At 42.4% G+C, this 18,526-nt stretch overlaps 1 protein-coding gene across 1 annotated transcript in view; it reads right to left on the bottom strand.

Moving 5' to 3' along the window:
• Nucleotides 1-18,526, bottom strand: part of ABCA4 (ATP binding cassette subfamily A member 4) — a 179,447-nt gene that overhangs the window by 97,479 nt on the left and 63,442 nt on the right. Inside the window, exons 9-14 of the mRNA XM_060232234.1 lie at nucleotides 18,226-18,466; nucleotides 14,191-14,330; nucleotides 11,673-11,789; nucleotides 9,818-10,015; nucleotides 2,048-2,253; nucleotides 1,329-1,505 (exon numbers count right to left, since the gene is read on the bottom strand). Coding sequence (XP_060088217.1) covers nucleotides 1,329-1,505; nucleotides 2,048-2,253; nucleotides 9,818-10,015; nucleotides 11,673-11,789; nucleotides 14,191-14,330; nucleotides 18,226-18,466 — 1,079 coding nt within the window. The remainder of the gene's footprint in view (nucleotides 1-1,328; nucleotides 1,506-2,047; nucleotides 2,254-9,817; nucleotides 10,016-11,672; nucleotides 11,790-14,190; nucleotides 14,331-18,225; nucleotides 18,467-18,526) is intronic.

Genomic DNA, 18,526 nt, shown 5'->3' with positions numbered 1-18,526 from the left:
ACCAGAGGGCTCCCTGTCTCCAAGGGTGCATCTTTCTTCACAAACATACAACAAGGCATACCGTGCACCTCTGGCTACCTGTCTACTACAGTTGAGTTTAGAAGATCAATTAATAGTCTCAAAACAACTTAAACAATGGATTATAAAATGTTAAAGAAGTAGGATCTCCTCTCATATTATGCTACTTACAGAGATATCACTGTGCGTAAGCACTGTACCATTTTGAGCAAAACCAGTTGCAGGGCTTAAGAACCCTTCATTATGTGCAACAGAGAGAGATCTGGGGTTCATTATGATTGATGATAAATCATAGATATGTGAAACCTTTAGAGAAAGCTTTACCTTCTCTGATATCTCCCTCTTCAATGTGACTGAGTCTGCTCTGCTTAACCTCAGGGAGTTAGATACCTCAAGAGTGAAAAGCTGCAGCAGTTAGCCCAGCCAGTATTAGTTATTATTCTTTATTTCAATTTTTATACTGCCCTTCCCTGTAAACAGGACTCAGAGTGGCGTACAACAAAGAATAAAACAACCAGGTTCATATTAATATATGATTAAAACATTAAATTACAATCAAATTACAATGCTAGAGAAGTGGGCTGATTTGCTAAACTCACACATTGTTGTATTTGCACAACATGAGTCCTGCAAAACAGTACAGACAGCTGAGCCCTGACAAATCCCATGCAAAACTGGGAACTCAGTTCTGCAGATGCATTCCTTCTGCCAGAACTTTAAAATCTCCTGGTCAGAAATGTAGAAGTGCCTAGCTTGTTCAGTGTTTTGGTGGGACTCAACTGCTTGCATAACATGCAAATACATAAAAGGTCTTACAAAATCATTTCATGTTTCTGGACAGCTACACCAATTCTCTTGTTGGGTTCTTTTAAAAAGTCAAAGGAGGGTTTTGTTTTGTTCTTTAAATTAATGCTCCCCCCCCCCATTATTGTTTCAAGGGGAAGGAAAAGAATCTTGGCTATAAACTCCGCAACTTCTCTTGCATTCTCCTGCTGTTAATGAATCAAATGAAGGCTTTATTTCAGTGGAAATCACAGGCCTCTTATGTTGCTCTGTCTTTTAGGTATTTAAAGAAAACACCCTACAGTGCTTTGTTTTTTGTTCAAACCTCCTTATCGGAGGCTTAATGAGGGGAGCACAATCCCTGACTCCTTGGGGAGAATTTGCCTAATACCTTCATCCTGGGATTTCTCCAGCAAGATCAAAGGCAAAGCTTCCCAGCCTCCTGGAAATGCTGAGGTGCCACCCAGCCAGCCACCCAGTTAGTTCAGAGAGAGAAAGAGAGAGGCACCAGGGCTGCATTTACTCACACATCATCTACAAAGCACGGATAGGGCATTTGCTGCAGGTAAATCCCTGAAGGCACTTCAGCACTGGTTAGGGTTTTGATAATGCCATGCTCAATCATATCTTGAAGGTAGGCAAACCCTCCCCAGATGTAACGTAAATCATCGATTGGATCAGCTCTTGGACCAGGATCCCAGTACCTGTGAAGGAAAAACACACACTTAGCCAGGAAACTGATGGGGGAACGTGGTTCTGATCAGTTGCTTTTTAAAATTATTATTTATAGTTCTAAAAAGCACTGCTGGTGGCAACATTACCTCCTGTGCCCCACTGCTATAACCCACTCACCAAGCCTTCTCTTCTTCTACTATTCCACAAGGCTGGGTCTAGAAATAAATTCAGCTCTGTATCAAATATGTAAAGCAAGCCTGTACAGTATCAGCATGCACCTATCTGTTTGAAAGCCTCTTTCAATTCAGGAGCAACTCTATCATTAGGGAGCGGTTTTTGAAATGTCAGTTATTTTGTTTATCATTATATTGTTTCCACTGAGGCCAAGGATTGCACTAGCTTCTTATTCGGATATTCTGCCTTTGGATCCAGATGTCTGGAGCCATCACTGCTCTGATTTTTTTTTCTAAAAAACCCCCCCACTCTGACTCTTGCCATCCTGTTCTTAGGGCCACAAGGCAGGCAAAGACTTGGATCATATACACATTTTGATATGAAAGGAAGCCATCACCTGTCTTTGATTTTGTTTGTTTTCTGCACTGCATCTATATCCATACGTATCTTGTATGTCACGTGAGGTGGCAACTGTTTGGTTCTTGTGCCCAGGTTAGGAAAGATGACACCAGCCCAAAATTTGTTTTCCTCCAGGAGGTAGAGAGCACGATGAGTGATCTGAGCTTCATCAGCATAGCCTTCAAATTTATCAAGGTTCAAGCACTGCAGAAAGTCATAAAGGTGGAAGACATATTAGAACAAACCAGCCAGGTATATACATTGGGCATATAAAATGACAGCCCCCTTAATATGATCCAGGCATCCATTGAGGAAAATAGGTTCAATATCATTGTATTCCTTTTTACTCTAATTAGACATCAATATTATATGCAGATTAACTGCCATGGCTTACCTCATACAGTGAAAAGACTCATGAGGAAGGAATTGTTGGTTCTAAGCCCATTCAAATATTATTTCCGAGGAAGAAATTGCAATTTGGTAAGAATTCAAATATTATTTCTGAGGAAGAAATTGCAATTTGGTAAGAATCTTTGGCGCATCTCTCTCTAGATTTTTTAATAGAGGGGGGGAGGAATCTCTGGGCCCAGAGCAACTCCCAGACACTGCCAATGCTGCAGGCCATGGCTGGGTCTTGAGCCACACCATACTCAGTGGCAGCTGCTCCCAGTTTGGAGCAGCTACCTGACATCACAGCAGCCACAGCCACTAAAGTGAGGACAAGGAACAAAGAGAAATGGAGGATATTGACAAGAAGGGGAGCTAGGAGAAATAGGGAGGAAGTAGGTCAACACTGAAAGGGAGAGGTACACTGATAGAGAAGGGGATGGGGCAAAAGAGAGTGGGGAGGTTGACAGATAAGGGAAGGAGAAGAAAGAGAGATGTGAAAGACTGACAGAAGGGGAGAGCATGAGAAAGGGGGAAGATTGTTAGAGAAGGAAGTAAAGGCAGGGGAAGAGATGCACCCTCCCCACAAGTTTCTTGCAAGTCTCCACTTGTGATATTCTAGTGCTAATTTAAAAAAAAAAAAATTGCAAAAGCCCTGATGGACCAGGGGAGAAGGGTGGCCAGTTCTGGGGGGCTGGGACAGGGAAACTGCAGCAAAGACTGCTGCCCTTTATCTGCAGCTGCACCAGCAATAGGGAACCACCTGCACCAGCAATGGGGAGCCCATATGGAAGCCCCCCTGTGCTCTTCTAAAGCACCTCCTACTCCAACACTGGAGGAAAGGAATAATTGACTCTTTGCTTGGGCAAGTAGCTAGTGGCTGCTGGGAAACACACTGGTAGGCACTATGACAATGGCAGGCAGCATGTGGGGAATCACTGCATTACACCACGCTGCTTTCAGATTAAATGAGCTGCTGTTACACAGGGGTTAAGAGCATAAATTTACTGGATGGCCTAAGGTGAATCACTACAACAACAAGATTTGATAGCATTTAACACTTCAGAATGTTCAAAGACTTGACATACATCACCACTGTAATCTTTACAACAATCTTGTAAAGTAGTCTAGTTATCCTTATATTGCAGACTGGGAAAGTGAGAGACAAAGGCATGCCTAAAGCGCCTAGTGAGTTCACATGGCAAAAGTGAGATGTGAATTGTAATCATAGATAAGAACATAAGAGAAGCCATGTTGTATCAGGCCAATGGCCCACCCAGTCCCACACTCTGTCACACAGTAGCCAAAGAAACCAGGTGCCATCAGGAGGTCCACTAGTAGGGGCAGGACACTAGAAGCCCTCCCACTTTTGCCCCTCCCAGCACCAAAATAGGTAAGTTTGCTATATGCATTTTTTCCTAATTGCCCAAATCAATTTAACATGCATTATTATCCTAGTAATTCTAACAACTTTGTAAGATAGGTCACTGTTTTCATGTGTATATTAAATGTATAGGGTAACAAAGTCCCCCCACCCCCACCCAGTGAGTTCATGATGAAGCTGAGATCTAGCATGACAACTTCCACTTTAGAGAACTATGCCACATTTGTTCTTACAACAGACATCATGTCACAATTCTACCTTCATGTAATGGTATTTAACTAATGTGCTAGTTCAAAAATACAGTATTTACTTAAAAGGAAGATGACCGTGAATGTAATGTGACCTCCTTAAAATATTATAATCACACACACACAAGTAGACATAACAGTAACTGTATGCAAATGTAAGATGACCCCTCTTTTTTGTTTTTTGATGGCATAGCTGGGAATAAACCTAGATGTCTTGCACTTGAGTAAATACTATAGCAACTGGAAACTGCATAAATGGAATTTAAAAAAAACCAAACACACACACACACACGCTTGTATCTTGCTTATACTTCCTTCCTCTGAAATTAGAGTCATTACCTAGTTCTAATCTTGGAATGTGAGGATACAGTATTCAGCTCCCAAACTGACTGGGAAGAGATGTATTTAATTACCTCACTTCACAGATTGCCACAAAGCTAACTTGTTTGATCTTATCTTTTTGATGGTCTCTTGCAGGCCAATAACCAATAATTACTCTACTTCAAAGTGTTCACAGGCAACTTGTTATTTAACAGACAGAAAACTCTGTAATGTAAAGACTCCTTTGTTCATCCTAGGGTTGCCAGGTGGACTTACCCTGCTGGCAGGGGTGGGGTGCAGGTTTCTGGGAGTGGGGTGGTTGGGGTGATGTTGACATGCATGACACTGCTGATGTGATGATGCCACATGGAAGTGACATCATCATAGCAGGAATGCTCTAGTTTTTGGGGAAAACTATTGTAACCAGAGTTTTACCCCAAACACTAGAACTCTGCTGCATGATGTCATTTCTGTGTGATGTCATTGCACTGGCGAAATTGCCACACAAGGAGGCTGTTTGGGGATGGGGCTTCCTCTGCTGGCTAAGTGGCCCGCTGTGGGCTGAAGACCCCAAAATAAAGGGAACCCCCACCTGGACTGTGGGTCTGCCAACCCTAGTTCATCCTTGTCATCTGAAGAAACTTTTTCCATTTCATTTTTAAGGGGGTGTATTTGATAAGAACTCAGGTTCCTATAAAATCCTGAAATGATAATATTCCAAAAGATACCCTGACCTTTAGAAGTATCCCCTCTGAGTATCACACCTGCTATTGTCATTCATCTGCTATTATCATTTGGCATCTGAAATCACTCCACTGTCCAAGATATAAGGACAGATGAACTCGCATTCTAGCTGTATCTGAAGAAGTGAGCATGAAACTTTATACCCTGCTACAAATGTTGTTAGTCTTTAAGTCTTTACAGTGCTACTGGACTCTGACTCTTTTCTCTTTCTACAAGAAGACAAACATGGCTACTCATTTTATTTTATTTTTATTTTTGGGATTTTGTATGTATGTGTGGACGGACGGACAGACAGACAGACAGACAGACAGATAGATAGTGTATGTGTCTGTGTCTGCACCTGGAAGTCATTTTCACCTCTGGTGACTGACCCCTACTGGGGCCTTAGGGATCAGCAAGAGTTTCAGGGAATAAACTTTTGAGAATCAGTGATCTGATACCAGATGAAGGGAGCTTTAATTCACCCTGAAACTCTTGTTCATCTCTAAAATGCTCCCAGGCTGAAATCTAAGAACATGTATCCCTCCTTCCCAGGGCTTTTTTTTGTAGAAAAAGGCCAGCAGGAACTCATTTGCATATCAGGCCACACACCCTGATGTTACCATTGTTTCACATGGGACTTTTTGTAGAAAAAGCTAAGTATGAACTCATTTGCACATGAGGCCACACCCCCTGCCACCAAGCCAGCTGGAACTGTGTTCCTGCTAAAAAAAAAAAAGCCCTGCTCCTTCCCACCATGCAAACTTCCAGTCCAGACTGCAGCTTCTTACAAATCCAGTAAACCAGATTAAAACACTCACAAACTGTTGATCTTTCAGATTTTCCACATGAACAGAGGTTTGCAAGCAACTGCTTGCACTGAGTTCCCTTCCACCATTATTCATGTGTTCATGTAGAGTCTTCCCCTCCCATAGCCATCAGTCAGAAAGACACAGGCCTATAATTAATGCCTGCCAAGACCACTCCTTAAATCCCTTGGGGAAACAATCCGTCCATTGTTTTAGGCATCCTGTCCCACCCAAAAAATTCACCTGGCCTTGCATCACCATCTTTTGCTCAGCTAAGACCCCCAAAGTGAAAACCCAAGTATAATCAATGGCCAGTTGAAAAGCCTCTGGAAAAGGATTTGGAGCTACTTTAATTACACCTTTAAAACTTGTAGTATTGCCAGAAGTAAAAAGCTACAACTTCAAAAATGTCCCAAGTAAAATCTGTTAGCAGAATATTCCAAAAATTAAATTTAAATTAATTCTTACCTGGCTGGAAAGAATGACACATTACACATAGTACTTTTCTGTAGGGATGCCAGCCTCTAGGTGGGACTTGGGGGATCCCCTGGAATTACAGCCCATCTCCAGAGATCAGTCTCCTTGGAGAAAATGGATGATTTCGAGGGTAGACTCTGTGGCATTGGACTCCACTGAGGTCCCTGTCCTCCCCAGGCTCCATCCCCAGATCTCCAAGAGTTTCCCAGCCTGGATTTGGCAACCCTACCCTCCCATCCCCTGCTGGTGGCCTGAGAGGACCTGGTCACCCTACTGTACCGTGATGCTTGCTAAGGATGGTGTGGCAATGTCCAGTATGAAAATAGCATGAGTGAAAATGGCTAAAAGGCTCCTTTACTCCACCCCAGCTTCCTCCCCCCACCAGAAGCACAAAAATGCAATTTATCTGTAGTTCTGCCCTTAGAATGCGGGGAGGCCAGCTTGCTTAATGAAAGAGCCACATAGAATGTCAGATGTTTGAGAGTCACTAAACATGAACATCAGATGTTTGAGAGCTGCAAGGCAGGAAGGAATGCAGGAAGGAAAATAGATTTGCATTCTCCAAACCACCAGCTGGTTTGGCTTGGAGAAGCGATTTAAAGAGAGAAATGTCTTCTCCATGCCAGGGGCTTTGGGAGCCACACAATATATGTGAAAGAGCCACATGTGGCTCCTGAGCTGCAGTTTGGCCAGTCCTGCTTTAGAATAATCTGAAAACAGACAAAATCAAGAGGGACTCAAGTAAAGGAGGGAAATCCCTGCAAGCAAGTGTCAGAGGTAGTCTACTTGCCCTACTTATTCAGATTGTGCAAATGTGGTGAACCTGCATGGGGTTTTGAAATGATTTTTAACACTAAATGCCCAGCTGTAAGCATGATGGCCCCCAAATTAATCCTAATGAGTCCAAAGGGACTGCCTTCTAATCTGTGTGCTTCCAGCAGCCCAAGAAAAAAGGATGACGTGCTACATAAACTGACATACTTTTTAAAAAAATGCCCTGGCACTTTATATTTAGAGATTAACTGCGGTGCAATAATAAAGAAATGGTTCTCACAAGCAGTGGATAAGGTAATAATAACACCACTGAGACCATCAACACGGCAGCCAAGACAACAGGTAGTTGTATTGGTCCAAAGTATAATCCCAAAATAATAGCTATCGAATACTTTTGATTATGATCACCCAAAGTACAGTGTGCAAGTGTCTGAGTTCTCCAAAACTCTTCATCATGTTGGATGAATGTTTGAGAAAGGGGAGGAGTAAAAAGATATTTCAGGCCATGATCTTCAGATCGCTCATATAAGCATACTGGGCTGGATCCAGTGATTTATCAGATGCTAGACACTGATGGCTGGTGATCTTCTCTCACTAGTAGTCCTGTCCAGCCCTGGACAATTTATTTCCAGTGCTGAAGAACCAATATGGAATTAAAGCTGTATACAAAGCTGGGCTGTGCTGAGGAGGGGAAAGAAAGGGGAACTTACCCTTCTCTCCATTTCCATCAGGGGCCTTCTGGGAAGAAGCAAAGATTATGTGTAATCCATGTCTGAGTGGGACAAACCCTCACTCCCTACCTTGAAACAAGAAGAATACTCATCTTTTGAGGGCTGTTTTGGAAGGTGGATTGTATGACATCATACCATTCTAAGGTATAATGACACTGTACACTGCAGTGCCTCCTCTCTCTACCCCCAGCCCTTCCCAGGCAATATAGATCAGTTCCCATGGAGAAAATGGCTGCTTTGGAGGGTAGACTCAATGGTTTGAACATATGAACAACATATGAAGCTGCCTTATACTGAATCAGACCCTTGGTCCATCAAAGTCAGTATTGTCTTCTTAGACTGGCAGCGGCTCTCCAGGGTCTCAAGCTGAGGTTTTTCACACCTATTTGCCTGGACCCTTTTTTGGAGATGTCAGGGATTGAACCTGGGTCCTTCTGCTTCCCAAGCAGATGCTCTACCACTGAGCCACCGTCCCTCCCCAATGGTATTGTATCCTGCTGAGCTCTCTTCCCCAGAGCTGAGCTCCCCTGTCTTCCCCAGGCTGAGCTCCAAAATTTCCAGGAATTTCCCAACCTGGAGTTGGCAGCCCTCTGTGTTTCCTTCCAGAGGTCTCTAGCTAGCCCTGGCTGAAAACAGAGTATTAGACTAGATTAATGTTTTATCTGATTCTGCAAGGTTTATGTTCTTTGAGGATGCTTTGAGGATGTATATGTTCTTTGAGATTTGAAGCCTTCAGAAGTCATGATTTTAAAATAAGTTGTAGCATTTTTGTATTAATAATAACGGAAAGATCCATTCACATCCAGTGCAATGATGCAAGAAAATTACTGAAAGATAAAGCTAATTCAAAAAGGTAAGACCAGCAACATTTAATTCTGGGTATAAGTTTCTGTGTCCACACAGAAGCTTCTACCCAGAATTAAACTTTGTTCATCTTAAAGGTGCCCCTGGACTAAGGTTGCCAGGTCTCACCTGGCACAACGACAGCACCCAAAAGTGATGTCATCTCACCAGGCACATTATGCAGGGGATTTCGGTAAAAACTCTATGATGCCATAGAGTTTTCACCCAAATTGCTAGATTGTCCCCCATGTGACATGCCCAGCACAATGATGTCACTTCTGGGTGATGTCATCGCATTGGGCACATAATGTGTGATGGAGCTCTTTTGGGGTGGGGATCCACCCTGGGGCCAGGTCAATGACATGGATTGGGAGCCCCCAAACCAGGGGAACTGCTGCCCCAGTGGGAGACTGGGAAATCTACTCTGGACTCAAACTTTGTTCTATTCCTTCAGACCAACAGGGTTACCTGTCTAAATCTACAGAGATAAGAAAGACCACAACAATAAATCATGCACAGATACAACAAGGAATGTCCTCTGTTTGGGTTCATAGAAACCATTACTTAATCCATTTATTTCTCACAGCCCAACATTTGAAAGTTTCTGTTTTGCTTGATTGCTTTATGCCTCATTAACATGCACCTCATTAATTTATTTACAATATTTTGTAAATTAATCATATTATTTTCTTGTGAGTAAATATATGTGTAAATAAATAATTGATTTGTATCATTTGCATATAAACAAATACCATTATTTAAAATGTAGAATTACCTTCTAGGAAGCAGAAGCTAAGGCTCATGTGCTGATGAGAAGCGAGTCTTTATGCAAATCCAAGATAAGCACTTGTGGCCATGCAAGGCCTGTTCCTACACAACAGGCCAACTACTTAAGTGCAAATTGTCCAACCAATAATAGCTGTGTTTGCAACTTGCTGCTTCCATGTAAGAAGGAGACCTTTCAAACATACTGTAGAATATCCCCTATGTTTGTTAAGGAGAGGCACTGGTGTTAAAATGCTAACATGACTGAGAGGGTAAAAAAATGGGAATTGGGAAAGTTCCACTCACCTCCAGGTACTGGTGAATTGTACTGAGAGCCCGATTGATGACATTGAAGACATTTCTCCAATCAAAATTCACCATCTCTCCCCTTCTTCTCTCTGATGGGCCATTGTGCAGAAAATTGATCACATCGTCTGCAGTCAGACCTTCAGAACCCAGCTGCTCATTTAAGAAACCTTTTACTGTCGGATTCTGCAGAGTGTCCTATGGTTTATTTTTTAAAAAAACAGTCTCATTGCACATATTTTATACAATATCATTTCAGTCCATGTGGGAACTAGCTGAATGCACCGTGACTTACAAGTTATATTCTCAACCATTTTTTTTCTTTACTTAATGTGTAGTGTACCTCTCTCATTTTGATTCAAGGTAAATTACAGAAGATTATGATTTCTTCTGTGTTTATTTTAAACATTTTTCCTTTGCAAATGCAGCCTCAAGGATTGAAGTATTAAGGTAAGAACATAAGAACATAAGAGAAGCCATGTTGGATCAGGCCAACGGCCCATCAAGTCCAACACTCTGTGTCACACAGTGGCAAAAAATTTTATATACACACATACACTGTAGCTAATAGCCACTGATGGACCTGTGCTCCATATTTTTATCTAAACCCCTCTTGAAGGTGGCTATACTTGTGGCCGCCACCACCTCCTGTGGCAGTGAATTCCACATGTTAATCACCCTTTGGGTGAAGAAGGTACTTAATAAAAGCAGTGGGGTTAGTCTTGCCAGTCCCCAGGTCCCAGCGGGGGCTCTCCTGCTTTCCCAGGCTCCTTCCCGCTTCCAGTAAGCTGGCCGGTGGGGGGAAGCCCCGCCCCCACAGTCATCATGTGCCTTTCCCCCTCCAGAGGCTTCAGTCTCTACTTGAGAAAGCCTTCCTCTTTGGATGGTGTGTCTGCATCTTTAAGGCTAAAGGGGAGTGGGGGGGGAGGCAGAACAACATGGCTGTGAAAGGAGCCCAGACCCTCCATTTGTTGCCCAGTCCTTGCAGAGGTTGTTTGCATAGTGTAAAGGTAAACTTGAAGCTTTGGTTGCCCTGTGTTACTGTGAAAAACTTGAAAGTTCAGCAACTCGTGCCAATCCACAGGTGGGGGCAGGAGAGCCCCAGTTTAGAGGCCCTCCGGAGCTTCAGGGTCATCAGAAACGGGGATGGGGGAGAGGGAGAGATATGTCTGCTGGACCATGGGGTATAATGGAGAATTAATCCTGGGGTATCTGGGGCTCTGGAGGGGCGGTTTTTTTGAGGTAGAGGTACCAGATTTTCAGCATAGCATCTGATGAGTCTCCTCAAAATGCTCTCCAAGTTTCAAAAAGAGCCTTTGGAGTTCAATTGTGCTTGTCACAACTTTGCATATGGCTCCACTCCCAAAGTCTCCTGGCTCCACCCCCAAAGTCCCCAGATATTTCTTGAATTGGACTTGGCAACCCTAAGTGGGGTGCAGTGGAGGCTTTTCTAGCAAGAAAATGGAATGCTAGGAATGCTTTACAGCGCCTCTTTTTTGCCTCCTCCTCATGCCCTCCTTCTTGATGAAGCAATCCTGGCAGCTAAATTTGAAAAACAATGCCCCAAAAGGTAGTTTAAATTAAACATGGAAGAAAAGGTAAGCTGTTGTTGAGCCTTGTGTTTCCAGATGTTTCCTGCTGCCCCCTAGCTGGAAACAGAGTATTGGACTAGATTGGGCTAGCTGGAAATAGAATGTTGAACATAATTTGGGTGCTTCATTTGATCCACCAAGATACTTTTTATGTTCTTAAGAATTTTCAGGTTTATTCCTATTCAAAGATTGAATTTTCATTCATCCTTGACTGTTGACTTCCCATACTGTATACGTATACTCAAGAAGGCATTTCTACATACCCGAATCATGTTCATTTGCACACTGTCTTGAAAGAAGTTCCGCACCTGAGGACCCACTTCTTTCCAGGCTTTAGTGATCATTCTCAGGCGATCAAGTTCTTCAAATGTGGAATTTGCCTGGGACAGTAAGAAGTTGACAGAGAAAGAGGCAGGGAGAGCTTGTGGATGGTATGAAGAGCTTGTGCATATGTTAAATACCCTTTTTACCCTTGACCAAAGAATGGTACACATCCTTTTTCTTATCATAGAGCAAAATATGAAGATACCATAAATGGAAGATACTCTGGAATTCTGCTACAAACAACAGTTCTCACATTTGGCACACTGATTAATGAAGCTTTATGGCTATATTTGCCAGGCTGCCAGTAGTATTTGCAGGGGTCATTTTGTAGAAAAACAGGTGGTGGACCTCATCAGCATAACTCATTAGCATATGTCCCCCCACCAGTCAAAAGCAACCCGATGCAAGAAAGGAGAGCCCTGGGTGAGCGAGGACTGCTTGGGCTGGCTAGAGATCCAGCCAACTGAAGCAGGCCTTGGTCTCCTGCCCACCCACCCACCCCCCCAGTCAAAAGGCCAGCAAGCCTCCTGCCACCCAAAATCCCATAAGAAGTGGAGAAAGGGTGGTGCAGGCTTCTCCAGGGGTTCATGAGGGCTGCTGGGGGCGTGGCAAAGCCCCTGGTGGCTGGCTGGCTGCCTACTCTCCTAAACCAGGGATTGTTATGCAGCTGCACCTACTATTCAATGGACAAGGTAAGTGGGGAGGAGGAGGGGGAACCCTCAGAAAGGTTCAGGAGCTGTGCTCCTGTGAGCTCCTGCTGAATCTGAGGCCTGAGTATTTGTAGAGATTAATGTAACACAGCATTATAAAACTAGATTTCATTAGGGCCTTACCTAGTTTTAGGCTTCCCAATCCCCAGGTTCCAGCGGGGGATCCCCTGTTTTCACAGGCTTCTCCCCGCCCCCAGCCAGCTGGCCAGCAGGGGAAGCCCCGCCCGCTATAATCACCATGTAGTTTTAGAGCTCCTGCAGGTCTGTTTTTAAAATATGTGCCTTTAAGGCTGAGCAGGAAACAGGAAGGGCTTCGGAGAACGGCCCCTCCCTTTGTTTTGCTTTCATTTTTAGATCAAGTAAAGTTCTGCGGGAAGAAGACCCAGTAAGTATTTGTGTGTGTGAGAGAGGGAGGGGGCAGGGGATTCCCTGGTTTGGAGGCCCTCCCCCCCCCCGCTTTAGAAAGTGTGAGGGGGGAGGGAAATGTCTACTGAGCATTCTATTATTCCCTATGGAGAACGATTCCCATAGGGAATAATGGGGAATTGATCCGCAGGTATTGGGGGCTCTGGGGGGGGCTATTTTTTGAGGTAGAGGCATCAAATTTTTAGTATAGCATCTAGTGCCTCTCCCCAAAATACCCCCCAAGTTCCAAAACGATTGGACCAGGGGGTCCAATTCTATGAGCCCCAAAATATGGTGCCCCTATCCTTCATTATTTCCTATGGAAGAAAGCCATTTGAAAAGGTGTGCTGCCCCTTTAAATGTGATGGCCAGAACTCCCTTGGAGTTCAATTATGCTTGTCACACCCTTGTTCCTGGCTCCACCCCCAAAGTCTCCTGGCTCCACCCCCAAAGCCCCCAGATATTTCTTGAATTGGACTTGGCAACCCTACCTAGTTTTAAAAAAAAAATTGGAGGGAAGAAAAACAAAATGGTGCTTTTAAGTTCTATAGAGCTATCCTAGACAGCAAAACATTTTCCCCTAAGTTAGACAAGGGAGCCTTACCACAGATAAAAGCCACAGACTGAAGGTCAAATTAGTCAAGGCTATGAGGATGGCATAGTATTTTGCTACAAAAGCAATACAATGACAGAATGTTGCTTTGTTATCTCAATGTATCTGTGAAGACCCTCTGGCAGGTTAAATATAGTATGAAAAGGAAGGAAGGAAGGAAGGAAGGAAGGAAGGAAGGAAGGAAGGAAGGAAGGAAGGAAGGAAGGAAGGAAGGAAGGAAGGAAGGAAGGAAGGAAGGAAGGAAGGAAGGAAGGAAGGAAGGAAGGGAGGGGTTGAAGTTTGCTTCTGCTGTACTTCTTATCAACTGGACTACTCCAGACTGGGCAATGAACATACCTATGACGTATCAGCTGAAGTAATAAAAATATCATACTCTCTCAACCTAACCTATCTCACAAGGTTGTTGTGAGAATAAGCTGGAGGACAGGGGAATGATGTAAGCTGCTTTGGGTCCCCATTGGGGAGAAAAGTATTGTACAAATAAATAAAATCTCTGAATTTGGGCAACAATAACCTGTCTCAAGTTGCTGGATCCCCCTTCCCCCTCTCCTCAGGAGTACTGAGCAACTTTGGATCCTGTGCTTTTTGTTTTTTAATGATGACCACCAAATCAAAGAAATTGAAAGAACCTTGGTAAGGAATTGCTTGGTTCAGGGGATCTCCCTTGCAGAATGCTTAGTTAAAATATATTACATTTAAGTTGCTGGAAAAAGAGAGAATCTCTCTTACATTCATCAGTATCTCCCTCACAGCTGGTGAATCAGGAGCATACAGGATTTTCCCCATCAAAAGTGGTTTCACAGCATTCCAAGCAATTTTGGTGAAAGTGTTTGACTCCATGTTTTGTATCAAAGCATTACAAAAGGGTGCTGTTGAGATAGAGAAAAGAAGACATACATCATATAATCATCCAGTTTCATTGTTCATAATTATTCTACAGTTCAGTTATTTTCATTTAGTTCATATAAAACTGCAGCCATATCAACTTCTGGGAAATTAACAGGCTGAGCAAAATGTATGGCTCCATGCAGCCATACAGGAACAGCATCATACAGTTTTTTATTTTTCATCCACTACCCCTCTCCATAACCACACTGTAGATAGCAAGACCAAAAAGGTATGTTACCAGAGATTGGTTTCAGAGCATTCAATATATAAAGAAGTTTAATAAATGTATTTTTTTAAAAAAAGAACTAATAGCCTGTTCAAGCATTCATACTGATCAATAGTACAAAGAAAGGTGAAAACACACAGTCTGCTTTCCCTACCCATGGAACTTATCATAAACGATGTCTAGATAGCACTGGCTAGTATTGAAATTGGTTTAAAATTCACCATTACCTTAGTTTTCTTGGATTGGTCCTTATATCTTGGAGAGTGGAGTAATTTCAAATGCCAAAAAATAACAACATGCATTGGTAAGGAGACAGGAAAACTAACTCTCAATTCAGTCCCAGAGGATGCATTGTCTTGAGTTTCATTATCAACTGCAGTTCAGCAGTCTCTCTTTCTAATCTCCCTTTGAAATTCCTTTGTAAGAGCACTGCTACTCTTAGGTCAGCAACTGACTGTTGTGGTTTCTAATGTCAGACAAGTCCAGTTATTCTTTGCATCCTCCTGGACTGAATCCTCCTGGATGGAACTGAGACATAGGCTTCCTGTCTTGTTACCAATACTGGTATCTCCATGCCTTCTACCCCTCTGCATAGCACACCTAATCCAATCAAGCCTGCTACTGGCATTCACCAACTGTTGCCATCCAACATTTGAAATACCATTTATAAAAGTTTATATCTCCGGTACCTTGTGTTACGTTTTATGGCACACATGGCCCAGCCTGATGATGTAACATTTATGTCAGATCTGGCCCTTGAGTTGTAACAAATGAGTTCAACACCTCTGCAATTTGTTTGTTGCCATCTCTGTCCCCGGATATCACCTTCTAACAGGGTGGTATGCCATTGTATTGCTTTGGCCAGAGCCATTGACGTAACCAAGAGCTTGAATGCTCTGCGCTTGGAGACTGATGGCTCTTTTCCCCAACCCTCTGCTCTCCAACAGTTATGAGTTTGCCTTTGGGTTCCTGAGCACACAGAGTATAGTCACAATGACCGAGACATTGGAGTGAATTCCTGGGTGAAGGACATTTCTCCACACATATGTTTTTGTAAAATACATATAATATGTATAGATATGTAAAATCTGTATATATTTAAAATATGCAGATATTTCTGTTTGGGAAAGAGCATGTCTCTTCAAAATACCCTAAAAACACTTTCCTTGGACTAAGACCCACTGAACAGAACTCAGTGGGATTCTGAGTAGACATGCTTAAAACTGCTCTCTTCTCCACTTCTTTGTTATCCAAATAGTGGTCTTTTGTGTTTTTGCTGCCACTGGAGTAAGTATTTCAATAGTAAGTAATGCTTATCATCCCTAAGGTTTATGAGTCAAGTAAACAGGTTTAAGACTACAACCTGATTTTGTCCCCCACCCCACCCCATTTAGTGGCAGTCTGTAGGTCCTGCAAATCCTTTTTTTACAAATCCAATTTTTTTACAAATACAAATCCTTTTTTTCTGAGGAGACATCAATCACAGGAAGATGGCTTACAGAAGCTGTTATTGTGTAGGTCGTTTGACTCAATTAGAGAAAATGTAAAGGTTTAGCATTCCTGGCAGAAAAAAAAACAGTTGACAACCCAGAGGCAGTATTATATTCCCATTCCATAACAGCTCTTGCCTCAAGCACTCACTTTTCTATTTACCCATACACCAACAGGTGATGTGTGCATTTGGTAGGATGGTACACAGAACATACAGTAGCCTTTTGCTTTACAGTAGTTGCAAATATGTCTCTTTGCAAGCCAAAGAGTGAGCACCACTGGCCTAGGGCAAACAAATTTAAATTATATAACAATATTTGTACTCTGTCCTTTATTGGTACTCAAGATATGGCACCTGTTCCCTTTCACTATGTTCTACCTCATGATAGGGCCGATCTTGTTTGTAGGTGGCTCTGAGAGAGTTCTGCAAAATAGCAGGGACCTAAAATGATTACCAAGGTCACCCAGCAGGCTTCATGTGGAAGAGTGGGAAATCAAACTGGGTTCTCCAAATTAGAGTCTGCTGCTCTTAACCATTGCACCATGCTGGCTGGACAATTAGATGTTTAGGTTTAAAGATATGAGCATATGCAAAAGGAAAAAAGGAAATAGACTCAAATCATAGTGTGCATAAGATTAATTTATAGCTGCCTAAACTATCAGATCTGTACAGAAAATCTATCAAAGCAGAGTTCTGAAAACAACTGAGCAGAAAGAGAAAAAGTTCAGACAAAAATTATTGCCATATTGTTATATTGTGATCAAATGGTGAAAAAATACATCTTGGGTTTAGGTATTTCCTTATTTGCTGTACCAAATATCAGAGCAATCACTTTGATAATAATTCAAACCATCAAAATATCACTTGAAGAGAAGTCATATCCTTAGGGCTACGCTTCCTTGGGAGTTTTGTTGTTGTTCAGTCACACAGTCAAGTCTGATTCTTTGTGACCCCATGGACAAAGTCATGCCAGGCCCTCCTGTCTTCCACCATCCTCTGGAGCCTGCTCAAATTCGTGTTTGTTACATCAGTAACGCTGTCCAGCCATCTCATCTTTTGCCATCCCCTTCTTCTTTTGCCTTTTGTCTTTCCCACCATCAGGATCTCCTCCAGTGAGTGCTCCCTTCTCATTTGGTGCCCAAAGTATTTGAGCTTCAGCATCTGACCTTCCAGGGAACAATCTGGGTTGATTTCCCTTAGGGCTGACTGATTTGATCTTCTTGCAGTTCAAGGGACTCTCAAGATTCTTCTCCAGCACCACATCTCAAAAGCATCTATTCTTCTGTGTTCAGCCTTCCTTATGATCCAGCTGAATAACAAGGGACTTACTTCTGAGTAGACCTGCTTGGCATTTGCTCCCTAGGTGTTCATTCTAGGTTACCCACTTTTCTTTCCTTTATTTGTTAACATAATTGAAGAGGTTACCCACTTTCCTCAGAATATTGGAAAGGCATTTTCATGTCCAAAACCACATGGAAAAACAAGTAAATATATGACAGAAAAAATATGGTTGAACTGTAGCAGAGAAAAAGGGAACATCAATAATTGCACCAATGTGTGAGGTGAGTAAAACTAAAAGTAACAGCATTTGATTTAAATAATCTATAAAAGTAAACAATATAAAACATAAACCAATTCATGGAATATTCTACCACATAATATTTTTCAAGTACATACTTAGCAAATATATTTGATATTTGTACTGAACATATCCCCAATATTTATAACAGACAAGACTGGGCTTTTCAAAGAAAGCCATTTTTAAAAACTCTTCTTGAATCAATAAAATTACTTCACCAGCAATGATGTTGATAAAGCTATTTCCATAATGGACAGAATATCCATCACTGTTTTAGTTTGAGTCTCTCTCTCTTTGAGGCATCTGGTGCTTGTCACCATCACAGCCAAGACACTACAACAGAGGAAACCAGTTAGCCGGTTTAAATGACAGCTTTGGTAACTTTGCATTGCAAGGGAACATGACATCATCCCAGAGTCCTTCTCTAATGGCCCAGCTACCTTATGACATGACACAGATGAGATGCTAATTGTTTAAGCCAAGTACCTAAAATAACTAATTGTATAAATAGCAGCTTGATCAATCTTTAATCTGTTCCCATAGAAAATGTACAGAGTCACAGACAACCGACATACTTACTGGTTGAGTTATCATATAAATAAACAGATTTCTTCTTTGTAGAGTCGACTCCAAGGAAGGACTTGTAATTATAATCTTCGTACCAGTTGAAAGAGAGTATTCGGGAGCCACCTCCCTCTGGATAGCCACAGAGAAGATCAGATAGAACACTCATCAGCTGCCCTAAGGATTCTGGTTCTCCATTTTGCACAAGTGGTCGCAGAACAGACAAAAGATCCTGAACACTTGGCCTACGTATTAGCTGTAGTGAAACAAAGCATCTTTATCAGCAGTTATACTAAATATAGAAGGATACGCCTAT

The sequence above is a fragment of the Heteronotia binoei genome, chromosome 2, assembly GCF_032191835.1.
Source record: "Heteronotia binoei isolate CCM8104 ecotype False Entrance Well chromosome 2, APGP_CSIRO_Hbin_v1, whole genome shotgun sequence".
Lineage (NCBI taxonomy): Eukaryota > Metazoa > Chordata > Lepidosauria > Squamata > Gekkonidae > Heteronotia > Heteronotia binoei.
This window is presented reverse-complemented; position numbering and strand designations above follow the sequence as displayed.